Raw genomic sequence first — 27,363 nt, forward strand, 5'->3', positions numbered from 1 at the left:
CTGATGTTGGCTCAAACTGAGTGACTTGTCGTTTTGTCTTCATATTTATATGTGTCTAGAGAGAGAGCGCGAATGGAGGGGCAGAGAGACATAGACACACACAGGGTGAGAGAGAGAGAGAGTGATGCAGCGATGATCTAGGTGTGAAAATGTGGTTGTTCTGTTTCCTTTAAATTACCAAACTTCATAGAAGTGGGTGAGGGGTCTCCCACTCATGCAGATGTGAAGAAAGCACTCTGCAGAAATCCACCCAATGGAATTCACTGGAACTGATGCCTTACTGGTCATACTGGGAGCTCTGTTTTCGGACAGAGGCACTTGCAGTTGCATGCAACTCAATGGAGCATGTTGAGGTTCGAGTGGAAGTCATTGGAAAGCGTGCAACCCCGAAACGCTGAGGCAGCACCTGCGTCGGAAATCATTAGAATCCAGTAGAACGTAGTGGAATCAGTCAGGAAACCTTGATTAATCAGCTACACCTGCGGCTTCATTGGGAACTACTGAGGGTGTCTGGTGCGGGTGTGATTGGCGGAAGTGGAGAACCACTGGGCACCACCGTTCAACACGGTCAGCTCCATGGTTTCCTGTGAAAACAGCCGGATTAGTTGGGGACTGGTTATAGAGACGGATTAATCCAGATTTGGTGTTTCATGCATATTTCAAAAATAAAGAGTCGGACTGGGCCACAGTGTGTGGACCTTTTATCATCAGAGCTGCATTTATCTCTATTTTTATAACATCACACCTTAAATGATTCTGTGAACCTGCAGAAAAAACTCACCACAGCTGCAGCTATGGGCCTTTTCTGCAGAATGAGTTTACCTTCGTTATGAAGGTGCATTTTGCTGCAAGCAGAACTTTCATTACACTTTTCAAAGTGACAATACAAGATGATATCAAAGATTTTAAAATAAAGACATTTAATCAGGAGAAGATAATAATCGGAGCTTGCAGGAAACTGAGAACAAAATGCAGTCAGGAGTGAACGAAACAGTCGAACAAGTCAGTTTCAGTCTCTGGTTAGCAAGTTCACTAATCACATCATGTGTGTCCATTATAATAATAAAGGCAGCACTGGTTACTGTGGTTAGCCATGTTGCAAGCTAACGCGTGGGAATTCTGATTGTGGTATTGACTGAGAGGTTTTAGATATAAATTCAACATGGCTGCCAGCTGCATGTCAGATAATAAAAAAGTGATGTATCAATCCGATGAAAGCATGAAATAAGAGAAATAAATCCTGAATAAAAAGAAAATAATTTGTGAGCTGATGATGGAATGTTTCTATGTCGACGATGTGAAAATATGCACGTAACAAAATTACGTGTAGTAATTAATAGTTTTAAATGAAACGATTAAATCAATGACCACAACCAACTGATGAAGTGATGACACAGTAACATCGGTAATAATTTATCAGAAGCAGAGACTGACAGACAGGAAGTGGGGCGGATACTCCACGAAGGTGTGAGGTGATTCTACTGAGTAATGCTCCAACTGAGACGTGTCTCATTCAGTAAAGAGGAAACTGACATAATCTGGGGCTCTTCTTGTCACCCTCACACCTATTTTTATACATACAGTATAAGTACGCACACGCATTCTCGTCAAGCTGTATTTGCGGGGACCCGTCGTTGACATAATGCCTTCTTCAGTCCCTTAACCAAACTTTAAATAATCAACGAAGGCCGAAACCTAACCCTATCCTAAACCTGATCCCAACCCGAACCCTAAAACCAAGTCTTGACCCTGAAACAGCCATTCAAACTCGTGTGGTCCAACAGTACAGTAAAACTCATGGTCCCCTCAAATACAGCGAAACAAGGTTATCGTCACACACAGGGTGAGGTAATTACAGAAAAAACAAAGGAAGTGGGGTCCTGGGCAGCAGTAACAGTGAAATTATAAGTACAGTAGGTTTTTTACAGGTGGGAAAACACCTGTAAAAGGTGCCAAAAGAAAAGTAACAAAAGGCAAAGTGAAACCAGAGAAGTGTCTGAGCTTCACAGAAAGAGTCTTATTGTAAATGAGAATGGGAATGAGAAGCTGAGGTGATGCTCAGGAGCTCAGTGTCCATCAGTCTGTAAATCTTTGTGAAGGCCATATTACAGGAAACGTCTTTAACTTTGGAGCCAGCGTCCACTTCGAGGAAGTTTGGAGGTTCAGTGTCAAAGGTCAAATGTCACTGTGACATCACAAAATCCCTCTTTTTTAGACAAAAAATGGAACTGTGAAAAATTCAACAAAGTTTTGCACATTGACTTCACCTTCATTATCATTAACCAATAACTCCAGCTCTGTTTGACCAAACAGTTGAATCAGACTTTTTTCACCCTGGCATTTTCCAATTACTTTGCATGACCCACAACTTTAGCATTAGTTTGCAAATGTCCAACAGAACCAGTAAAATCGTTGCTTCTTTCCAACCAACATCCATTTGTCTGTGCAAACAAGACACAACCAGGCAATGTAACCCAGTCAGAGAAAAAAAAAAAAAAAAAGGTATTATGAAGAACTCAGCTGTGATGGAAAAGCACCTAAACCATGCCATGCCGAGCCATGACTGAACAGATTGAACAGTCTGCCTGCAAGTTCAGCATTTATGTTTTTTGTTTTTTTTAAATCAGTGATTGCATTGTGTTTTTGTTCAGTTCATTAATGGGTTACCACATTCCTCACTTCCCAATCATCATCATTCAGGAATGCCACAGGACCACATGCTGGATTAGGACCAACCTGAACAACATTGTCTGCCAGTGTTGGGCCTGAGAAGGCAAAGTTGAGACAAGTGTTGAGCTCAGCAAGAATGAAAGGCAGACAACAGGAAGAGAGATGAGTAGATTTCTTCAGGCGTCAAAGAGTATACGGCAGGGCATGGGTATCCCCTCTTCACATAGGAGGCATAAACAGGAAGAGGTTTCACAGGTAGAGTTTGTCTCTGTTTTGAGGAATTCGAAGACGTTTCTTGATAGAAATTAGCTTGAACTTAAATGATCTTTGACTCAGTTTCTGCTGAAGTTCTGCTGACGCTCTGGAAGCCATGAACTTCCCTGCAACTTCAAAATAATCTCCTGTTTTGATCAGAAACTTGGACTGAAATGTTTTTTTGCATGTGTGAGTAAACATGAACTTTATGTGATTTGGTTAAACTTTTTCAATGCAAACACAATCCTTTGGTTCAGAGACATGCACATCAGGCAGTGACCATTAGTAGGCCTAGTACATATTGATACAGCTGGACTCAAAGCAACCATGTGGGTTGAACTTCCAAAAACTGAATCTGTGAATCTCCAAAATCTAGTCAAACCTTCAATACAAGTTCAAGCTAGAACCTGTACATGGACAGGTTTAGGCATGAACATCATTTCCACGTTTCCACATCCCACGAAATCAAATTTCTATCTCATAAAGTTGGAAGAAACGGCCCTCAAAATCCAAGATGGAAGAAGCACTCAGTCTTTTGTGTCCCATTAAAATCACTCTTGTATCTGCACTGAATGAATGAATGATTGTTTTATTTCGTATGAATGACAGACATACACAGACTGCTACAATACATGTAGAAAATATCAAGTAATGTATTGTCATCAACATGTTGCTAACACGCTAGCAACAAAAATCTGCTGTCTGTTGGTACAGCTCTGTCCGTAGTCCACTAGTCCTAAATGTCCTTCATATTAGAAATCCAATCCAATCCCACTTGAATCCAAAAAAATGTCTCCATGAACATGAACAGAAGAGACATGACGTCATTAAACTGCTGAGATTGCACTTTCTATGTAACCCAAATGTGTGTGTACCTTGTTTATTTGTTTATTTATTCATTCATTCATTTTCTTTACTTTTTCTTCTGCTTTTATTTACCCAGATATTTTAATTATATATCTACGAATCTGCAAACTGATATCTGAATGGGTTTATCGGAGTATTGTTTTTTTGTGTGTGGATGTCTGGATGTGTGGAAACTTGCTGTGGGTCCAGTACCTGTGGGTGGGGGGCATTGGGGGCATATCTCATGTGTGAATTGTATATCTTTTGTTTGTTATATTTGAAAAATATAAAAAGAATTTAAAAAAAAACCTTGATCAAAGAAAACAACTGCTGAGATTATAGTAGATGTTACACTCCTGACTTTATTGTCCCTATTAAAAACACACTGTTGAGCCAGGGGATAAAGTGAAAATTCATTTAATGACAAATATATTTTACAGATATTTTGTACATGATAAAATGAAAAATCTGTAATATATAGGCCTACTGATGTTATATGAAGTGTATTGTCTATTGTTTCCTGTTTTGACTTAGCTGTTATCTCTAAAAAGTTGTGATTTGTTTTGTCAAGTTTCAGTGATACCATCTACTGTATTTCTGAAAAGCCATGACAAGATTGTGAGATGATGAAGTTTAATTCCAAGATAAAAAAAATACTGAAAAAGAAAATATCACAGATTATGTGAGTACATAACTTAAGGAGAACCACACACAGTCTATTTATATAAACTTTAAACACATCTCTGAACGGATTTACAGGTTTACAGATTTTGATTCAGGTGATGTGTGGAGGGGTTTCCCCCTAACACACAGTGTGAAGATGGGACTTTTTTGACTCAAAGTAGAGTGGGTGATATCTTCTGACCAAAAAGTTAAAGTTTAGAATATCTGAATCATCCTCCTTGAAGATGAACATGGTCAGTGTGAAGTCCGGGAAAATTACTTTGAGTCAAAATGCCTTCCTTCCCTCTTCACACCTGGTGACCAAAAAGTTTTAAAGAAAAACCATGTTTAGTCCGTAATGTCAACACCTTTATAGAAACTGCTTCCCCAAAGTTTCCTCATTTACATAATTGCTTCTAAAATTAACTCAGTAGTTTTCCCGCTATATGTAATTTTATGTAAAGCAAACGGTATTAATTAGGGCAGGGTTAGGGGTTAGGGTTACAGATGAGACACTGAAGGCCTTTAATTACTTAATTGTATTCATTACAGTACATTGCACCTTTGGTCTGTGAGATAAAAGACAAGAAAGTAAACTGACAGAACTAATGGAGACATCAATAGAGTAGATGGTTCTTTGAAGGACGTCAGTAGAGTAGGCGGTCTCCCAGAGGACGTCAGTAGAGTAGGCGGTCTCCCAGAGGACGTCAGTAGAGTAGGCGGTCCGTCAAAGGACGTCAGTAGAGTAGGCCGCCCATTAGAGGACGTCAGTAGAGTAGGCCGCCCATTAGAGGACGTCAGTAGAGTAGGCGGTCCATTAGAGGACGTCAGTAGAGTAGGCGGTCCATTAGAGGACGTCAGTAGAGTAGGCGGTCCGTCAAAGGACGTCAGTAGAGTAGGCGGTCCTTCAAAGGACGTCAGTAGAGTAGGCGGTCCATTAGAGGACGTCAGTAGAGTAGGCGGTCCGTCAAAGGGCGTCAGTAGAGTAGGCCGCCCATTAGAGGACGTCAGTAGAGTAGGCCGCCCATTAGAGGACGTCAGTAGAGTAGGCGGTCTGTCAAAGGACGTCAGTAGAGTAGGCCGTCCATTAGAGGACGTCATAGAGTAGGTAGTCGTTCAGAGGATGTCGGATGGTCCTTTGGTGGTCAGTTTACAGTTGTGTGGACTCCACCTCCAAAAGCTTCTTGTTTTCATATCTGTATTCAGAGCTGATCACCTGAAACAGATGTTGACACCAGCTGTGAACGGGGTTGTACAGTAACTGGTCCAACAATGCAAACAAGTGTAATGCAACTGAACTTGTGTTTTCTAGTTCAGTCCTGTAGAGCTGCAGATCTGTGAGGACTGACCATATAAACAAGACCGTCTTCCAATCAAAAATGACCAATGAGTTGCTGGTGCTTCCAACCTCTTTTTACTAACTGACCCAGAGGCAACATGTTTCTGTTGAAGATGCTACGCCCCCTAGTGTCCATGGACAGAGGGATTATTAACACACTGGACTTTGAGCTTTAGACCCAAACCCTGACCTGAACCTGATCCAGTTAATTTGTACCTGAACCAAACCGAAACCAAAGTTGTATCAGAGGGAACACACAACAGGAAGCCTCTCACTTTAGATGTGTGAAAGTTTATGTCATGGTTCCTATGGTGGTCCGTATCCGTGGTGACACCTGTATGGCAGGTGAACGCACCTGAGGTTGTGGATGATTTGCGTCAGTCGTTCTGACTTACTACCCATAACCAGCGCTGTGACCACGGATCAGCCTCTCAGTCTTTCCCTAAAGGGTCTGATGACATCATGAGGTGGAGGGGAAACCCCTCCTTGTGATTGGTGCAGGAGCAGGGGAACACGGTGATGTAAGAGTGATGTCACAGGAATAACACAACTCAACACAGGAAGTCTTTCTGTCGTTCTTCCTCTTTCTTTATTTCCTTTTACTCACCAACCCTTCTTCTCTTCTCGGTTTCTTTTCTCTTGCTGACCCACCCTTCTTTTTTTGTTTGTTTTGATCTATCTATCTATCTATCTATCTATCTATCTATCTATCTATCTATCTATCTATCTATCTATCTATCTATCTATCTATCTATAAGTGTAAGCCTTCATTAAGGTGAAATATTGATAAAAATATTGATAAATTTAATTCCTGGCTCCATGTCTTTGACTGTCCCCACACTGACCCGTGACCCGGCTCATCCCTCCACCAAAAAGACAGATTCAACCTCAGTTTCATTTGTCTTGTTTTTCCTATCTTCCTTCTTTTTTTTTACTCTGCCTGTTTGTTGTGTTTTTTCCTTGTCTCTTTCCCTTTCTGCTTCTTTCCCTTTTCTATTGGTTGATCTGTTTTAGTGACTTTGTATTGGAGGGGAGGATTTTATGTAAGCCCTTTGGGCTTCTTTTATGTAATCTCCTGCACAATTATTTTCCTTTGTATCATAAAATAATTCATATGAATAAAATAAAATAAAATAAAATGTGTGGTGCTGATCGTATCCTTCCGCCAGGACCGAACAACCCTCTTTACGTCCCTCTGATCTCAGCTGTTTAAACTTGTCTGATTCTCCAAGTGTTGGAGTTCCTCTCATGTGAAAAATCTGTTGTTGGTACCGATACGTGAAACTCTGTCCATTTAACTCTTCATCGTACATTCAGACGCCACATGTGGGTGTGAGTTTTAATACTTTAGAACAGTAAAACCACATCTGTTGTTCACATGGTTGGACTTTCTCTTTCTGTAGAAGTTGAGTGACATTCACCATCAGCATCATTACAATGATGCAACGTTTCACATTTCAGATTTCAGATCGGAAACCACAAAATATCAGATCATATGAAACCAGCTGAGTATTTGTTGTAAAACGTGTGATATTGCACATCAAGATTCTTTTGGGAAATTCAGTTTACTACTAATGATTCTATAGGCGGTTGAAGACGCCAACGGTCTGCTCTTAACATACAATTGGCAGTTAAATGTTTTTTTGTTGTTATTTTGTGTTTTTTAAAAAGGCAAGATGAAGCTTTGGGTTGATGTTGATTTCTGCTTTTATTCAAACAAACAAGAAAAATAAATTAAGTAAATCAATTATAAATAAAATACCTTAAATTATTACTAAAATAAATATAATTCAGGGAAGTGGAGAACTGTATTGAGAAATGATGATGAAGTAACCCTTAAATAACAACAGCTTTAAAATTCTTAATTCTGTATAAATAAAAATAAAAAAGATGCTACATTTTATTCCAGATCCTAACGCTAAGACACATTTAAAAACTCTACTAAACTAAACAAGATGATGTCGACCAAGAAGTTGTTCAGTTGACGTGGAAACTTCCCAGCAGCCCTCAGCTTCGGATCGAAGAGACTACTCCTAACACAGCGTCGTACTCAGCCAGGGCCCGGCGCTGATTCGTGGGGTCATCGACCTGAAGAGAGAAGAAATAATGAATGAATGAATTAATAATTAAAATTAGGCTTTTTGACATTATGTATTATTATTAGTCAAATATTTGAATGTATCAATAGAGAAAAGCTGAATCAACAACACCAAACAACCACTTCCAGTGCACACAGGAAGTTGCACTGTCAGTGATCTTGCACCTGATAACAGTTGGTTTTATTTCTTCAGTCATTTCCACAGAATAAAGTTGAAGTCTGACTTCAAGTCTGAACAAATGTCAGATAAATTGTTCCTGTGACTTATCAAATATCGTTGTCTACTCATTTAGAGAAAGGTCAGACATTTCCTGAGACACTCACTCACTGTTGTTGGGGACTATTTTTAGCAGCGGATGAATCAACATTTGTTGCAGGAGAAAACAAAATGCATCATTCACAATTTGTTACCTTTATATTGTTGAGCTTGTTGATGAGGTCCTCTCTGTTGCTGTTGAGCGAAACCAGTTTTCCCCTCAGAGCCTCCATCTTCGCCTGGAGCTGCTTCACCGTTTCCTTCACACCCTTCCTGTCGTGTCTGGGCACATGCTCCAGCAGGGTGGAGGCGTGGTGATGGTCGCTGCCGTGCTGCAGGATACTGGAGAAGATGCGCGTGTAGACGTCCAGAGTGGCGTTCAACAGCACCATGTCTTCTTTTCTCTGTTGGGGGAGAGGAGGGAGACGCCTGGGAGTCAGTACACAGGGATTAGAGACACCGGTGGGTTTGTTAGGGTTTACTGAGGATGAAAATGTTTCTACTACTGTTTTGTGGTAATGCTGGATTTTTAAATGATTTTTCAGGGATTTAATCTTCGGTATTAGTCCAAGAATATTCCTGTTATATTAACAGAAAACTCACGTATTGTAAATACTGATACTGGACCCCTGTTTCTCTTGGTCGGAGTTCCTCAGGGCCCCATTCTAGTTCCTCTTTAACTGATTCCTAATGGCGTCACTGTACTTTTCCTTTGCAGCAAAACCCCTTACAAACCATGTATCTCCAAACCACAAGCTTAGATTTAATTTAATCCCACGGTTCACGTTTCCACTGGAGGACGAAAACGATGCCGATCTTTAGCAGAACAGCAGTAAAGTGTATTGTGGTGGTGGTGGTGGTGGTGGTGGTGGGGTGGGGTGGGGGGTTGTTTTCTCTACCTGGCAGGACGTGTTGATGCTGTTCACGACAGAACTGAAGAGAGGTTTGCTGCCGATTTCTTGTTCATCTAATTTCTGGAAGAAAAAAAAACACACAAAAAATAGTTGTGTTAGCCTATATTATTGTTGTAAGTTTCAAAAACTTGCAGTTTAGTTTTACTCAGTTCCCTAGTAACAAAGTACAAACAAAGTAAACATTTCTGTTTGACAACAAAAAACAGAACATGAGTATAAAAATGTGAGTATCCTATACGTCTGCCTTTCATTCATACCAGGAAACACAGGCAGTTTCAATTAATTTCATCAGAAAACCTCTGACTCAGGCTCACAGTTGACATTATGAGTAATAGCAGTCATTTTACTGCAGTGCTGAAAAACTCATCTTTGTGTGTAAATAAAAGATAAGCATCGCTTTCAAACATATTTAAAAAGCCTATATCACCTCTGAATTCCTATAATATGACGTCAGATCTCATCTTCTGTCTAATCTCAAAAGACCAAAAAAAAGGAGTCCATCAATGAACCTTAATTACAGGGATAAATCCCTATAATCACAAGCAGAGGCTCAGCTGAAAAAAGGAAAACGACATGGGATCTAAAATCGTGCCCTGCGGGATGCCAACGGTAAAACTCACCAGCAGCTTGGAAATGTCCTGAGAAACTGCAAGATCGCTCTTCAGAGGACTTCCAAAGGCCATCACAACTCCCAGTAAAACCAGTAGACACACTGTCGAAGACATGCTGGATGATCTGTCACAGACGAGGTATGAAGAGTCTCGTAGGAGTGAGGTTAGTGTGTGATGATGTGTCTCTTAAGTCACTGATGCTATCTGTTGACCTGTGGCCCTTTATATATTGTGAGTGCCTGTGCTCGTGCTCGTCTGTGGTCTGTGGGCTTGTAAGCAGCAGCAGCATCAGAAAAAGCAGCATACACACGTTTTCCTCTAAAACTCACTCTGCTGCTGCTAAAGTCGCACACACAGGAGAATCCCTGGTCAGGTTTCCCTTCATTTCTATCCACCGAACACACACACACATACACACACCACCACCACCACCACCACCACAGGAGGAGTGGTCACAGTGGTTTAATGGGAGGAAGACCAGTTCCTCAATCTACCTAGAAAACCTGTGTGTTTCTAGGTAGATGCCAAACTAAGTGAAGTAAAGCTGATGCTTGTGTGTGTGTGTCTGCGTGTGTGGTTCAAAGAGTTCATAAAACCTCAGGTAAGCTTTATGAAACTATGCAGCCCTGTTGTGTGCATGCATTTTGGTATGCACGCTCATGCATTTATCTGATTGCATGTGCAGGTTCTTTAACACACTTAAAATGGCTTAAATTCTCACAAGTTCAAGTCGCCCCAGTGTAAGAAACTTGACTTTAAGACACTTTTATGATCCCGCCATTTGAGTTTGTCGTTTATTGTTTTTACTTAATTGTCTTTAAGTCTATTAAAACTGCAGTTTCACCTAAATGACCTCATGCAAAGACAAACATAGTATAAAATCAGTTTAGTGTTACACGAAACTCAAAATCCGTCATTAAGTCTTGAAAATTAGAGTAAAATACACGTGGGTGGCTGCAGCTCTCTTGGCGGTTTGTCTTCAATCTATAAGATCAGTGAGATAGTGACGGAGGAAAGACCGGAATCGAACCCAGGCCCCTGCAGCCAGGACGGAGCAGTGGTACAAGCTACCGGCAGCGGGGGCTTTCTAACTGTATCTAAGAAAAGATCTGGATCTAAAGACTTTATTTTTGCTTTTAGTAGTTTCTATATGTGTGTGTGCATGACTGTGGTTACTTTTGCACTGGAGACTTTGCAAAGCCTACGCCACTGTGAGTATTTATACTGGTGCAGCAGCACTGTGTCTGTCAGTACGTCATACAACCCGCCTCGAAAGCCAATAAATGACAGACAACAGTAGTGATAATAAACGTTTATTATCGATTGGTCTTCAATGTGATCATTCATTGTACTTGTTGTAAATGCTGTGTTGTGTCATCAGAAAGTTTCACTAGAACTTTCAAACAATGACTTTGAATTAAATGTCAGAAAACACAGCAACCACAAGATGTCAGTGTCCTTGACGATGCCCTACGACCCCAACCGTGACAGAACAGGATTTATACAACAACTCTACACTGTGCTGTTACTCTTTTACTGCTCATTAGTTTTCGGTGCATTAAACTGTATCATTAGTGATCAAGCCAGGACCTCAGCCCCATTCTCAGGAAAGACTAAAACGCATCATGGCATCAGATTTAGTCATCTTGATACTTCTGGTGTTTGGGGGAGACGGCGGTGGACCTGTGGATGATGCAAAAAGGTCACTGAGGTGTTTGTTTACTTTCATTCTGTAGGTGTGTGTGTGTGTGGAGGCTAAAGCTGTGATCTCGATGTGTTGTATTGGTGGAGCCCTGACGTACAACAATTTACAACAGGACAGATCTGATATCAGTGATGTTTTAGTGTCTGTGCCAAACAAGGCTTAACACATGCACAGACACATAGATTAATCTGACACCAAACAATTATCTCTGATCTCAGTTTAACTCAGATATCTGATGCACTATATGTGTGAGCAACCCTGTGAAACAACATAATGATACTTTGAACATGAAGTCCTGCACAAAACCAGATCTATGAAGAATAGCTTCTCCATTTTAGACCAGTAGGTCCCAACATGGGCCGTCTGAAAACCTTCATCAGTTGCCTACAAAAACCAAAGGTTCAGAACAAGAAGAAACCAAATAAATCACTGTGCGGAAAAGATCTGTGAAGAAATGACATTTCTGGTTTAGCTCCGACTTCACCTCGATCGCCAACATCAGAGTCGGAGTGAAGCACCTGTGGCTGAAAGTATGAACCAGTAGCTTGTTATTACACACGTGTTACATCATGCTCCTGTGTCCACATACTTTTGTCATATCAAAAGGTTTGCCGAAGATTAAAGCGTCACAGCGGCGGAAAAGAAATGCATTCATCCCAGTGGGTAGTGATGCCACTGCTCACACGGAAATATCATCAGCAGAGGTTAGAGTTTCAGCTGAGAGTCGCTGCAGCCGGAGGAAGCTGTTATTTACGGCAGATTCATCATCGCTGTGGAAACACTACCACAAGGCGAAACCTGAATCATCACTGCAGGTTCCAATGTGATTACTATGAATTAAGAATTCATTTTCAGGGACTCCCCAATAAACTTGTATTTGCATTTAATTCATTTCAAATCCAACGCAAATATTTATATTTTCCAAATCCAACGACAACCATATTTTAAGTTGAAAATTCTGCTACATCATCAGTCATACAGTCACAGGTTCTCCTGGTTCATCACTGTTGTTAACCATGGCAACAACAGACAGGAAAAACACAAATAATATAATGGGAAACCTCATCTGTGTGTGTGTGTGGTAGCTATTGAAGTTCCTTGAATTACATGACACATCTCCACCTGGATACCAAGAAAACGCCTGAGGTTGCGGCCTTAGCTTACCATTAAACAACACTGGTTACTAAACTAAACAATAGATGATGTACTGGCTAAACATGCTTTTGATTTGTCTTTTGATTTTGATTTTATTTTATTAAAAAAAAAAAACATAAAGCAAAACCATTAGCATTAACCAGCTAAGGGCGTCCGGCCGAACAGTGAAGTAGAATTGAACATCGTCTGCATAATGTGACACATCAGGCAAATAAATACATATAAACGGGTTAAAGTATTTATTTTTGGCAACTGATTGTGTTTTTGTTTTTATGTTTGGTCTTTGGAACAAAATGTTTATTAGCTTTATTCACATTTGAGTCATTTGATTGTTGGTTTAATTAACAAAAACTTAAAGATATTTTTAGGTTAGTTTCCATCAGAGGATCATCAGTGTCACTTGAATCATTCTAACCATGCAAGTCATCACCACAGTGACGATGGTCCTGCACAGGTGACGCCTTATATGGCATCAGGACACTTTCTAATACATCATCTCAGAGTGTGGGAAAAACAAGTGGTTGGTCAGGTTGAAGGATTTTTTGAGGTGGACTTTCCCTCAAACTCCCCGCAGGTTCTGGAGCTGAGGAACTGAGGATTGAGTTACTCTTAAAGATAAGATAAGATTAAGGTAAGATAAAATAAGATGAGATAATGTAAGATAAGATAAGTGAAAGTATAAGACTGTATTGATCCCTCATTGGGGGACTTTCCATGCTGCAGCAGCTTAAGTATGCAAAGTGAAAGTGGCCGAACAGCACTTTACTATGATGATGGGATGAAGATGCACCAAATGTTTTATAATGAAAATGCTCAGGTGGAAGCATTTGTGTGCTTTTTTAAACAATTTAAACCATTAGTGCAATGCAATCTGACACACACACACACACACTGGCAGTTGGCTTTCAAGGTAAAAGTTAATTAACTGGAATTTCCTGCATCTCATTTGTGTGAATTTGTGTGTTACCTAGAAATCTAAACCAGACAGTGTTTTTCTTTTGTGGGCCAACAGTCAATATAAACACACACACACACACACACACACACACACACACACACACACACACACACACACACACACACACACACACACACACACACCACATCCTTTTGTATGTATGTTTCCATGCCATCAGCCCTCACTTACTCACCCTCTGACCCTACAGAGACAATTCACCATCACTTTGCATCATAAGAGTCAATAAACTACTCTAAAAACAGTTTATGATATGCATTGTCTGAATACATTGTTAATTTGTCTTTTCAGTAAAATGCAAGACAGAAATCCCCATGGAAGCGTCTGACTGATCAGAAACGTAGAGTTGTACATCGTCTGCAAAATGTGACACATCAGGTGATTAAATACATGGACGTGGATTAAAGTATTTTCGTTATTTCGTTATTTAGAGTCAGAGACACAACCTGTTGCTTTACATTTTGTTCTTTTGGTCAGTCTGGACATTTTGATTCACTGTGTCTCACTTTGTGTCTTTGTAGTTCTTCCAACTCTGACATCACATCATTTGCTCGGCCTTTTCTGCATGGTTGTCTTACGTCTGTAGTTATTGTGGCCTCACCTCCTCTCCTGTATCTCTGTTGCTGTGCTACCAACTCAATAAAGCTGCTTTATGTCTGTTTTATAGTTGGTTTTACATCTCTGTGGTCACTTTGTATCTTTTTGGAGGCGATTTCTTCATTTCTCTGTAGTTGTGTTATGTCTCTTTGTAGTTGTTTGAAGTCCCACTTGGGTTGTTTTAGTTTTAGTTTGAGCCTGACTGTCGCTTTGGTGCTGATGTTTCCGTGTCAGATGTTTTCTGTTTCGTTATTTTTACATTATTGTGGTTGTTTTGCATCTATGTGTAGGCATGTCTCTTTGTAGTTAGTCCATGTCTCTTTGTAGTTGGTCCATGTCTCTTTGTAGTTAGTCCATGTCTCTTTGTAGTTGGTTCATGTCTCTTTGTAGTTGGTCCATGTCTCTTTGTAGTGCGTCCATGTCTCTTTGTTGTAGTTGGTTCATGTCTCTTTTGTAGTTGGTTCATGTCTCTTTGTTGTAGTTGGTTCAAGTCTCTTTGTAGTTGGTCCATGTCTCTTTGTAGTTAGTCCATGTCTCTTTGTTGTAGTTGGTTCATGTCTATTTTGTAGTTGGTTCATGTCTCTTTGTTGTAGTTGGTTCAAGTCTCTTTGTAGTTGGTTCATGTCCCTTTGTAGTGCGTCCATGTCTCTTTGTAGTTAGTCCATGTCCCTTTGTAGTGTGTCCACGTTTCTTTGTACTTGGTTCATGTCTCTTTGTAGTTAGTCCATGTCTCTTTGTAGTTGGTTCATGTCTCTTTGTAGTGCGTCCATGTCTCTATGTTGTAGTTGGTTCATGTCTCTTTGTAGTTGGTCCACGTCTCTTTGTTGTAGTTGGTTCATGTCTCTTTGTAGTTGGTCCACGTCTCTTTGTTGTAGTTGGTTCATGTCTCTTTGTAGTTGGTTCATGTCTCTTTGTAGTTGGTTCATGTCTCTTTGTAGTTGGTTCATGTTTCTTTTGTAGTTAGTCCATGTCTCTTTGTAGTGCGTCCATGTCTCTTTGTAGTTGGTTCATGTCTCTTTGTAGTTGGTTCATGTCTCTTTGTTGTGCATCCATGTCTCTTTGTTGTAGTTGGTTCATGTCTCTTTGTAGTTGGTTCATGTCTCTTTGTAGTTGGTCCATATCTCTTTGTAGTTGGTTCATGTCTCTTTTGTAGTTGGTTCATGTGTCTTTGTAGTTGGTTCATGTCTCTTTGTAGTTGGTTCATGTCTCTTTGTTGTGCATCCATGTCTCTTTGTTGTTGGTCCACGTCTCTTTGTAGTTGGTTCATGTCTCTTTTGTAGTTTGTTCATGTCTCTTTGTAGTTGGTTCATATCTCTTTGTAGTTGGTCCATATCTCTTTGTAGTTGGTCCACGTCTCTTTGTAGTTGGTTCATGTCTCTTTGTAGTTGGTCCATGTCTCTTTGTAGTTGGTTCATGTCTCTTTTGTAGTTGGTTCATGTCTCCTTTGTAGTTGGTTCATGTCTCTTTTGTAGTTGGTCCATGTCTCTTTGTCGTTGGTTCATGTCTCTTTGTTGTAGTTGGTTCATGTCTCTTTTGTAGTTGGTCCATGTCTCTTTGTAGTTGGTCCACGTCGCTTTGTAGTTAGTTCATGTCTCTTTTGTAGTTGGTTCATGTCTCTTTGTTGTAGTTGGTTCATGTCTCTTTTGTAGTTGGTTCATGTCTCTTTGTTGTAGTTGGTTCATGTCTCTTTTGTAGTTGGTCCATGTCTCTTTGTAGTTGGTCCATGTCTCTTTTGTAGTTGGTTCATGTCTCTTTGTAGTTGGTTCATGTCTCTTTTGTAGTTGGTTCATGTCTCTTTTGTAGTTGGTTCATGTCACTTTGTTGTAGTTGGTTCATGTCTCTTTTGTAGTTGGTTCATGTCTCTTTGTTGTAGTTGGTTCATGTCTCTTTTGTAGTTGGTTCATGTCTCTTTGTAGTTGGTTCATGTCTCTTTTGTAGTTGGTTAATGTCTCTTTGTAGTTGGTTCATGTCTCTTTGTAGTTGGTCCACGTCTCTTTGTAGTTGGTTCATGTCTCTTTGTAGTTGGTCCATATCTCTTTGTAGTTGGTTCATGTCTCTTTGTAGTTGGTCCACATCTCTTTGTAGTTGGTTCATGTCTCTTTTGTAGTTGGTTCATGTCTCTTTTGTAGTTGGTTCATGTCTCTTTTGTAATTAGTCCATGCTGTCTCTTGGTCCTTGTAGTTGGTCCATGTCTGTTTGTAGTTTGTCATGTCTTTTTTGTAGTTGTTCTTAAGTCACAGCCGTGTACTAAGGGTGTTTTTCACACATGGTCCCAGCCATGGTTCGGCCTTCAAAACAAACTCAGGACTACGAAGATCTCAGATGTTCACCAGTGGTCAAATCAAATCAAGTGTGGCTAACCAAACATAACTTCTGCCTGTTGATTTAAGATGATGAAGATGTTTTTTTCTGCGTCTGGAACTCAAGGCCGATAAAAAACATCTCAATCAGGAGATAACAGATAAAAGAGGTTCACGTTTTAAAACTTGTAGGACACCGGTTTTCCGACTTAAAATGGGAATGACTGTGCACGGAGAAAGTGGTGATGGTGATGCCAATGGTGATGATGATGTGGGTTTGTGGTGGCATTGCCCCCATGACCATGGGTTTCTCCCCAGATAAGTGAGAATTTAATGACTCAGTTCTGCTTCTTCAAGGTTTAAATTTAGAACGAAAAGCGTCATTTCTTATCCCCCTTTAATCATCAACTTCCTTTTTGTTTTGTCACAGTTTTTTTTCTGTCTTCTTATCTAACTTCTCTTGGCTTTTTCTTTTCTGCCTAATGTTTGTCTCATCATACCACTTTCACTTCATTCTTCCTTCTTTCTTATCCTTCCCATCTGTTTCTTTTCTTTTCTGTGGAGACACGCAGAAATGTCACCAACACATTGTAATACCACATTTTGACCAGCAGAGGGAGGCAACCCTTAAAACTCAGAGTCAATGAATCAGAAAGCGACACCAGTGATGAAGGTAAAAATCTAATTTATTTCATTCTGAGTTTCACAAATTCATAAAAATAATACAATTAAAAAACATATGAACTTTTTAAATCAATATATTAACTTTTTGGTAGTTTTAACTCTCTGGGTGCATCATTAAATCATTAAATACTGAAACACGATAAATATTATCTAAAAAAATAACTTACTTTTGTAAACAAAGCAACAAATTCGCTGTAAAACATTTAAAATATAGATTTTTTTTTTTTTAAGCAAAAGATTCAAGACATCTCCAGGATTTTCCAGACAAACAGCTGGTGATAGTTAAAACTCACTGTTTACAGTTTTTACCCATTGTAACTTAAAAATACTACTTTTTTGTCAAAGTAACAGGTTCAGCTTTGACATACTTTAAAGGGCTAGGAATAAAAGAAAATATATATATATAATGTTTCCAGAGGAGGAGGAGAAGGAGGACAGAGCTGGTGGAGATAATGCTGATAATCATAACGAGGCTGTGATTGATGATGATGATGATGCTCTACAGCGTGTGGTGCTGTGCCAGATCATTGATCCATCTGAGGACGAAGGTGAACTCCCTGACGGCCTTCAGCGCAACTTTATCCCTCCTCTTCTGCAGAGACACAACAACAGTTTGTTCACACTGATAACGAATAATGAAGCATCACACGGTATCAATGAGAACTAAATAATTCTATAATCAATAATTGATGAATTATAATATTTTATTTCCATGTTTCCATATTTTATTTATTGAAGTCATAGTTAAATATTTACCTTTTTGATTTTTTTCTCCATTTTCTTGATGATTTTGAATGATTTTGAAGGTTTGGACGAAGAAACCTGAACGTCAAACATTTACAAACACGAGTCAGTATCAGTGTGTGTGTGTGTTGCAGTGTGTGTGTGTGTGTGTGTGTGTGTGTGTGTGTGTGTGTATGTGTGTGTGTGTGTTGCTGTGTGTGTGTGTGTGTGTGTGGCCTACTCACACAGTGGTGCAGTGTGTATTGCAGTCGGTACAGCAGGTCGTTGTAGTGGAGGGGGAGGAGCTTCTGGACGACCTCGCTGCTGAACACGTGCTTCTGGTAGACGTCGATCAGTTCACGAGTCTCCAGCCAGCCAATCGCCTGCTGAGGAGCAGACGGCAGCAAACACCTCAGTCACTTACTCAGTTCAGTAATTTGGTGGCGACAACATACAGTAACTAATGCTACATGTTTATATTAATCAGATAAAATGGTTGACAAGTCCACCATCTAAGTTTAGCAGATTAGCATGCTAAGACTTTCTACAGAGCACCATAAACCAAAAACCTGATGTAATTTCTTTCCTTGTTTTTTTTTCTCTAATACAATAATAATACAGGTGAAAATTACGTGCAGTATAAAGGTGCAAAAAAACAAAACATTAGGGAATTCATGAAGGAAAACAAAACAAAACAAAAGCAAAACAACATCAAATAGATATCACAGATAGATACGGAAGATAAAACATATCAGACATTTTAATTTAACAGAAAACGGAGCAGCAAAATAATAAATAAAAATGGCATTTTTGCTTTCTATTCTATAAAATAACTTAAAATCGTTAACAAAACCAGGGAAGGAAGTCTTGCAGTTCGTTCATTTAGCAGAATGGATATGATATTTATTTTTTTACTTGTTTGATCATAAAACAAACGTATGAACATATTTTGAACTAACAAGGCTTAAGATGAAGAATCAGAGGATATACATTTATTATTATTCATCCTGAGGGAACATTAAAGATAAACATCTGATTAAAACAGACCTTGACCTTTGACCATCAAACTCTGATCATTCATCTATATGAATGGTCTAACAGTTTTTTTCTCATTTACTTCCTTGATTTTAATCATTGTTCGTATTTTTTCCTCTCACACAGTTTCCTGTTTTTGGCTGCGATGTATAGAAACTTCACACTTCAGGTGTCAGATTACTTCCTCCTCTAAGTCCCGACTGTACACTCGGCTGAACAGGTATGTACAACACCTGTACAGCTGTCTGACATGTTAATGATTGAAGGAAGAAATTCCAAGATTGGTTCAGGTCAGATGGTTCGAGGTTCACCAGGAAGCTGAAACCTCAGTAAAGTCCAGAAGAACCAGACTACATTAAAAAAAACCTACTAATTCTTAAAGGGATAGTTCAACATTTTGGCAAATTGGCCCATTGCCATAATACCTATAGTCATAGCAGTAGGTTTGTTACCTTTATTTGTCGGTGCAAGCTATTTTTAGAATGGCGGAGCAGAGCCGTGAGTTGCTCAGAGCTACGCTACGGAGGCTCATGGGATTTCTTGGTTGCCCCTCATCAAACTCATCAAATACACAATCCAACAACTCCACAACGCTCTGGTGGACAAGTTGTGACCTGCACATTCACCACGCTATGAGATAATAACACAACGTTACCACACAGAGTTGTTTTAGAGGGAAATAAGAGACTTCTTGATGAAAAACTGTCCCTGAAGGCAACGCGCATCAGCGGTTTTGCATGTATTTCCCTCTAAAACAACTCTGTCTGGTAACGTTGTGTTATTATCTCATAGCGTGGTGAATGTGCAGGTCACAACTTGTCCACCAGAGCGTTGTGGAGTTGTTGGATTGTGTATTTGATGAGTTTGATGAGGGAAACCAAGAAATCCCATGAGCCTCCGTAGCGTAGCTCTGAGCAGCTCACGGCTCTGCTCCGCCGTTCTAAAAATAGCTTGCATCGACAATTAAAGGTAACAAACCTATGGCGATGGGCCAATTTGCCAAAATGTTGAATTATCCCTTTAAAGATAAGAGTGTGAGGCGTTCACTGACCTCAGGACATTTGGTGCAGAACTTGGGCAGCAGTCTCCAACGCCGGGAGAAGTTTTCTTCTTCCTGCAGATGGAAACATCAAACTCTTCATCTTCTTGAATAAAATTAAGCGTCATCAGATGAATGTGTGTGTGCATGTGTACGTGTGTGTGCGTGTGTGTGTTTGTGTTTGTGTGTGTGTGTGTGTGTGTAAAGAATCGAAAATGAAACAGTGAATATTGTGACAATGTGAGAGAAAAAACATCTCGTACTTTCACTTTTTCAAACTCTTTGATCTGCTTCAAAACCTGCAGCTTTTCACATCTTCACTTCCTGTCTGATCCTGAACGTCGACTGAAGAACCGCTGCTTCGCTCAGTCCCTCATCAATATCAGTTATTTTACAGCTTTATTGATCTCTAACAGTTTGATCAGATAAAAATAACATTAACGCTCAATGGAAGAGGCCTTTATTTTGAAAGAGTTGTTTTGTTTTTTTCTAATCAACTGATCTGCAGCCGACGACATGTTCACATTATTTTGACCATTGAATTGTGTGATTGATTGATGAGCAGGTAATAATCAATTATCAATATTTACTTTTTGAACCTGTGGAAAAATGTGATCACATGCTTATTGATCTACGACAAATCATTAAAAGTCATTTTTCACATTAAATCCATTGACATTGATCAGTATTGGTATTTGACATCGTGATCCGATCAATAAAACCTAAATGATCTTCAATGAATGAAAACTGAAGAGTTGATTGGAAGCCTTATCAATGGAAGTTATGATTTAGTGAATTAATCAATACAGATATATATATATTGATAAACAGAGTTGTCAGTTTGATTGACAGGTTATAATTGATGGTAAATTGACAGTGAGCAATATATATTGACAATAATCAATAAGAGAGATTATTGACATCCATGAATTGAAATTGATTAATACAGTTTTAAAACAGTTTTTAATCACTGTATTGATCAATACACTATACAGTATCTTGTATTGTACACACTAAAAAACAGTTGGGTTAAAAAATAACCCAATTTTAACCCAACTGCTGGTTCAAATAAGGACGAACCCCTTTTTTGGGTTAATTTTAACCCAACAGGTTGGGTTATTCTTTTTGACCCAACTGAAAAATAACCCAATTACTTGAACAACCCAGGAATTGGGTTAAATTCATAGCCCTATAACCCTGAAAATGGGTTACACTCTGGAAAAATAACCCAAAAATTTAACTCAACACCAATAACTCAGAAATTGGGTTACAGAGATAACCCAACATTTTTTAGTGTGTATGTGTCTTTGTATTGTCTCCTTATAATGGACCTGAGTGTGTAATAAAAGATGATCTAATAGTTATTGATCCCTGGTCATTGATCTATTGATCTATTGATCTTACCGGCAGTCGATCGATCAGCTGGATGGTCCGGCTCCACAGGTCTTTGATCAGCGTGGCCGGGATCTCCTGCCGGCAGGTGAGCAGCAGCTGCCGCCGCCCGGCCGTCGCCGTGGCAACGGGGCCGGAGGAGGCGAGGAGGAAGTGGTGGAGGAGGAGGAGGAGAGGGGGAGCGGTCGTCCTGACGACAAGGAGACGCATGTTTCGACTGCAGCAGCTTCACTCCTCCTCTGCTTCATTTATACTGTCGCCCCCCCCTCCTCCTCTCCCCCCTCCCTCATCACTCCCCCTCCTCTCCTCCTCTCCCTCATCACTCCCCTCCTCCTTCTGTTTCTGAAGTTTCCTAATCGCTGACTCATGCAAATTTCCATGGACTCTTTGCTGTGATGTCACCTCCCGTTTCTCTCCTTCTGCTTCCCTCCTTTATTCCCACATCCTCCTTTTCCCTTTTCCCTTTTCTTTTCTTCATCTTGGTTGGTATGTTATTGTTATCATCTTTATAATTATTGTTGTACTGTGCCGCTTTTCATATTATTTGGAAGTTTAGTCTTATTTCATGTGTGTTTGATTATTTTATAGGGTTAGGGTTAGGGTTTAATGGACCCCAGGAAGAGTAGCTGCTACCAGGTGTAGCAGCTAATGGGGATCTTAATAAAATCAAATCAAATCAAATCTTCTCCTCCTCAACTCTTCCTCTTCCTTCTCTTTTTTTTATCCATCATGTCCTCCCATGTTTTCACTTTCCTTTCTTTTCTCAAACCTTAATCTTCTCTTTTCTCCTCTTTGGCCTTTGCTTTCTTCCTCCCTTAGGATGTTGTTGTGATGCCATGTAAAGCCCTTTGAGACAAACTGTTTGTAAAAACGGGCTATAAAAAATAAAATTGCTTTGCCTTGCCTTATTTTCCTCTCCTTCCACTTCCTGCGTCTCTCCATCTTCCCTTTATCTCCTTACCTCCTTCACCTCCTTATCTCCTTCTCTTCTTCATCTTTCTGCTGAGTCAACATGGCGGCGGTGGCGGTGGCCTTCATGATGTCACTCCCTCCGATGTTGACAGACAGTTCACCTGGTTTTAGCGTGTAGATTCTGCGGACAGATAAAAGTAGGTTGAAAGAAGCTTTGAAGCTTTGAAGGAAACTGTGACTCAGCAGCGTCGGTCGGTCGGTTTTTTCTTTTCTTTTCGTTTCTTCTTCTTCATCGTCGTCCGACCCAGATTTGGAGCCGATGTGACGGCGTCAGCAGCATCTCTGCACCGTAGAAGAAGGAGATGATGATGATGATGATCAAAAAAACAAGTGAAGGTGAAGGAGTTTGTTCCTGGAAGTCGGAGCGGTAACCAGGTCAAACCGCCACAATGACAACAGCATTCTGCTTCAGAAATGCATGTCTGCCAAATGATCATTGACGGCTGCAAAGCATGATGGGAAAGACTCCCGCGCCTTGTCTTCTGTAGAAAATTAAAGCAAAACTAATCAGTCTTGCAAAATAAATGAAGTAAAATAAGTTTTAATAATAATAATAATAATAATAACGCTGCCTGGAGGGAAGGAGAAGCTATGTAACTTTTGCATTAACAGCTGTTTTATTATAAACAATAATAGGAACTCAGGCTGGATTATCCACAAAGAGTAAAAACAGGAATTATGAAAACACATTTCATTTATGTTCTCTTCTGTTTCCATCACTCACCTGCTGGAAAACACACAGGAGAAGAAAAAAAACACAACACAGGTGATGAAATTACATGAGTGTTTCTATAAATAGACTGTGACCTGATCTGTTTCTATCAACACAAAGACTGCGGCTAAACATAGATCCTTATCTGTCCGCTACTCTCTCCCACACACACACACACACACACACATACATGTACACACAGTGAGAAGTTTGCTGTTGTTTCTCTACTTCCTGGTCACCTGTGTGTGTGGGAAAACCCTGTGATGACATCACACAGGTAGACAGCTGGCAGCCCCGCCTCCCCACCGAGTGTGTATGTATTTATACGTATGTTATCAGCTGTTTATTTGCACAAAACTGACTTTATGATCCCTCAATTAATAAACTCTTAATTTAATTTATAGTGTGTCCACAGATCCAGATGTTTTTTATGTTTATGTTTTTTCCCACATTAGAAGTAAACCAATTAACCCAGATTTCCCCTTATCGCCTCTATTTTCTTTGCAATTAACACACATTCTGTTGCCGTGACCTTTGACCTATCGTTGATGGAGCCATATAGTTTTTATTTTGCGTATTGTTTTTACCGGATTAAGCGTAAAAACATGAAGATTGTTTTCTTTTCTTTTGTTTTGGATTGTTTAATAAAACTGCATTTGTATGAGGCAGCGGATTTATCCAGAATCAAACACTTGGACATAGCTCCTTTAAAGTGCAATTGTGCGATTAAAAATACACAATCCAACAACTCCACAACGCTCTGGTGGACAAGTTGTGACCTGCACATTCACCACGCTATGAGATAATAACACAACGTTACCAGACAGAGTTGTTTTAGAGGGAAATTCATGCAAAACCGCTGATGCGCGTTGCCTTCAGGGACAGTTTTTCATCAACAGTCTCTGTATTTCCCTCTAAAACAACTCTGTCTGGTAACGTTGTGTTATTATCTCATAGCGTGGTGAATGTGCAGGTCACAACTTGTCCACCAGAGCGTTGTGGAGTTGTTGGATTGTGTATTTGATGAGTTTGATGAGGGAAACCAAGAAATCCCATAATGAGCCTCTAGCGTAGCTCTGAGCAGCTCACGGCTCTGCTCCGCCGTTCTAAAAATAGCTTGCACTGACAATTAAAGGTAACGAACCTTACTGCTATGACTATAGGGATTATGGCAATGGGCCAATTTGCCAAAATGTTGAATTATCTCTTTAAGAACTAAAAAGTGAGACCATAGATGCATCTATGTACGTTTTTTGTGCATGTTCCAACACTAAAGCATCTTCCTGTTGTTTAATCATTCTGATGTACATGAATGAATGTAAACCAGGAAGCAGCTAATAATCCGTGTAAAATTCCAGTAAAGATGGTGAAACTTAATGACACTTAATAAAACAGCAAAGATAAAAGGTGTAACAACCATCCCCCACCCGTGTCAGCCACTGTTTGACCAGCTGGACCAGCAGCATGGTGGATTGAAATAAACATTAATGAAATGACCCACATTTCACCTAATAACCTGTTCTTTCATCTTATACAAGTTACCTGATTCAAACGTCAACGGTATCGATACTCGTCAAAATTTTGACTTCCAAAAGATTTCTTACCTAGAAAAACAGTTTTTTGGCTGTAAAACCAACACACTTTTCCATACAGTCATGCAAAATTCACATGCACAATCAGGGAGTGAGTGTGTTCACATGATATAGGTCACATAACTCTAATGTTGTCCCTTATTGGTGAAAAGTGCTGTTAAAACCATCCCCGGTCTCCCTTACTTTATTGATCCCAAAGGAATTTAAGTTTTTCCATTTTTTGTGTAGATTTGCAAAAAAAAAATTTCATTTGAGGTTGAAATGAGGGAATAATTTTTACATTTTTGTCTTGAAATTATTGAAATGACATATGAATTATCAGATTATTTGCAGATTTTGTTTTCTGTTGATCAACTAATTGTTCAAACACAAACTGTACTAACGTAGTTTGACAGGTTTTTGGTCATAACCCAAAGTCCTATTGATGGCGGATCAGTGAAATTATGTATGATGGTTCATCCCGAGGGACCATGAACAGACTCATGTTTCCATAGCAACAGCAGCCTCTCAGCAGGCCGTCAATATCTAAACTGATCCACTTCTCTGGTGGTAGAAACCCAGTTATTCATTGTGAGTTGCGGTTTCTCGATCCGTCGCCAAGACGATGCCTGCATCTGTATCGGTGGCGGTCTGACTCTTATGTAAGACGTTTGATTGGCGAACCCGAAAGCGACATCAACCACCAAGCAGGCAGTCAGAGCTGCAGTGAAAACCAAATGTTACCTAACGATGTGAAACTGAGAAGAGTCGTAGCCGAGCTGGTTTAAACCCAACTCTGAAAAAACTGCTGATCAATCATCAACTCAAAGAGTTTGTTTAGGTCATTGAGTTTCATGTATTTGCACCATAAAAATCTAGGACAATTACAAAAACAGAAATAAAACAAGAATACTAAGAGGTCAAAACCCTTCAGTATATACACTTACACAAAATACCTCCCCGAAAAATACGTTACCTCTGTTAATGAGGTTAAAGGGAGAGATGAGGATCTTATTCTGTGGCATTTTTTACGGAATTGCTTGAAATCCACTCCACACCACGATTGCAACCAAGTAATTGAATGTTTTTTTTTCACCTGTGGATGAACAAGCCTGGAAAAACACCATCCAATCATGTCGAACGCAACATTTTGGATAATTGGATCGCTGCCATCTTCAGAGTCTTCAAAGAGGTACGACCGCGGAAAAGACAACGCCAGTGATCCAATGTACCACACTCCAGTCTGGTAGGTGACAATGTAGCTCTGAGCTGGATGCTGGATGGTTTATTATGATGTCAGGTGTCATCTTTAACGTGAATGAGCCATGAGAAAAAGCTGGGCGATATTTTGCGGTGCGACCTACGGTAATTCTAATGTGAGGCACGTGGCTTTCCACGGTACCGTCGCATATAACGAGGCTTCAGAGAGAAGTCTGAGGAAAGGGGCTCGGACTTTTGACTTGTGTATTTTCAAAATGTGGCCTGATAGAACCGTTTTTCCAGGATCTCCAACCTTTAATGTGTCCAACAGATAAATTATCGGTGAACCTGGTGGACGGTCGAGTCCTGGTCCTCTGATGAACACGGGTCAGTTTCAGTCTGGTGCCCGAGTTCATCCGGATCCAGCTGCAGGTGGATTATTGATGAGTAAAAACTACGACTCAGGGATGAAACTAGGCCTGTACGATATCAGCAATGCGTCTGATGTGCAAATACGCTGTAGTACGTACACCAGGCTGCCAGGCTATCTGTCAGATTTTTTTGTTTCACTCTGGATTCTTTTATAAATAAAGTTTTATCATTATCATCATTGACGACTGATGTAAAAACCTTTCAGTCTGAAGCTTCTTCATTCGTCTTCAAGTCGTACTTTTGGTCAGACAGAGGTGAAGGGGCACTCCCCACCCCGCCAACACAAACACAGATACAAACACACTCATACTGTACAGAACCAATTTACACACAAACACACACACAAACACACACAGACACTGACCTGAAACCAAACCTACACCATTGAAAGTAGATAAGTAGGTCTGCTGTTCTTGTGGTTTCTGCAGTTTTCTGCACCAGTTTGTGATATAGGCCAGTGTGTGTGTGTGTGTGTGTGTGTGTGTGTGTGTGTGTTAGATTGCAATATCTTAGACTGCAGATATGATATGATTGAATTCAGTCTGATCATTTTATAATTTATGTTAAAGTTTAAATCAGTTCTCAGAGATTTTTCAAGAGCAGAAAATCTGAAAATGCTAAAGCACAAAACAACAACAACAAAACTACAGGTTCAGTGAGAAGTTGAATTTTAATGTGTGTGCAACAATGAACTCCTTCATGTCTCTGTACAGTTTAGTAACAACATTAATACTGAGATCGGAGCAAACGAGCTGCTGATCAGACAATAATCAATAATCAGTTCCTTCATTTAATAACAACAAACAAACATCAACATGAGTCAAGTCAAACACCATCAACACCATTCACACCATCATTAACACCATTAATACCATCATTTACACCAATTACACCATTAACACCATCATTAGCACCATTAATACCATCATTTACACCAATTACACCATTAATACCATCATTAACACCATCATTAACACCATTAATACCATAATTTATACCATTTACACCATTAATACCATAATTTACACCATTAACACCATTAATACTATCATTAACACCATTAACACCATCATTAACACCATTAATACCATCATTTACACCATTTACACCATCATTAACACCATTAACACCATTAACACCATCAATACCATCATTTACACCATTTACACCATTAAAACCATCATTAACACCATCGACACCATTAACACCATCATTAAC

At 39.7% G+C, this 27,363-nt stretch overlaps 2 protein-coding genes across 2 annotated transcripts; both read right to left on the bottom strand.

Annotated features, from left to right (window-relative positions):
• Positions 1 to 7,742: 7,742 nt before the first annotated feature.
• LOC146962350 (uncharacterized) lies at positions 7,743 to 9,855 on the bottom strand. Its single transcript, XM_085769279.1, has 4 exons — positions 9,662 to 9,855; positions 9,027 to 9,101; positions 8,283 to 8,531; positions 7,743 to 7,861 (listed from the first exon to the last, which is right to left on the bottom strand). The coding sequence occupies exons 1-4, from the start codon at positions 9,764 to 9,766 to the stop codon at positions 7,781 to 7,783; spliced, it is 510 nt and encodes a 169-aa protein (XP_085625405.1). The 5' UTR covers positions 9,767 to 9,855; the 3' UTR covers positions 7,743 to 7,780.
• Positions 9,856 to 17,523: 7,668 nt separating this feature from the next.
• Positions 17,524 to 26,129, bottom strand: LOC146962351 (uncharacterized). The gene is made up of 8 exons (XM_085769938.1): positions 26,062 to 26,129; positions 22,955 to 22,957; positions 22,229 to 22,351; positions 21,271 to 21,448; positions 19,879 to 19,941; positions 18,038 to 18,178; positions 17,826 to 17,891; positions 17,524 to 17,661 (listed from the first exon to the last, which is right to left on the bottom strand). Exons 1-8 carry the CDS (start codon positions 26,127 to 26,129, stop codon positions 17,569 to 17,571), a joined length of 735 nt encoding a protein of 244 aa, XP_085626064.1. The 3' UTR covers positions 17,524 to 17,568.
• Positions 26,130 to 27,363: the final 1,234 nt, after the last annotated feature.

Source organism: Trachurus japonicus, chromosome 23 (assembly GCF_045865225.1).
Source record: "Trachurus japonicus isolate A0001 chromosome 23, Traja_1.0".
NCBI lineage: Eukaryota > Metazoa > Chordata > Actinopteri > Carangiformes > Carangidae > Trachurus > Trachurus japonicus.

Excerpts from the sequence above, each read along its gene's own strand:
- LOC146962350 (XM_085769279.1), bottom strand. The coding sequence starts at position 9,766 with ATGTCTTCGACAGTGTGTCTACTGGTTTTACTGGGAGTTGTGATGGCC. Across the intron at positions 9,102-9,661 it reads AGGACATTTCCAAGCTGCTG|AAATTAGATGAACAAGAAAT; the intron begins GTGAGTTTTACC and ends TTTTTCTTCCAG. Across the intron at positions 7,862-8,282 it reads ACAAGCTCAACAATATAAAG|GTCGATGACCCCACGAATCA; the intron begins GTAACAAATTGT and ends TTCTCTCTTCAG.
- LOC146962351 (XM_085769938.1), bottom strand. The coding sequence starts at position 26,129 with ATGAACTCGGGCACCAGACTGAAACTGACCCGTGTTCATCAGAGGACC. Across the intron at positions 18,179-19,878 it reads TCTGCACCAAATGTCCTGAG|CAGGCGATTGGCTGGCTGGA; the intron begins GTCAGTGAACGC and ends TCTGCTCCTCAG. Across the intron at positions 17,892-18,037 it reads AATACACACTGCACCACTGT|GTTTCTTCGTCCAAACCTTC; the intron begins GTGAGTAGGCCA and ends TTTGACGTTCAG.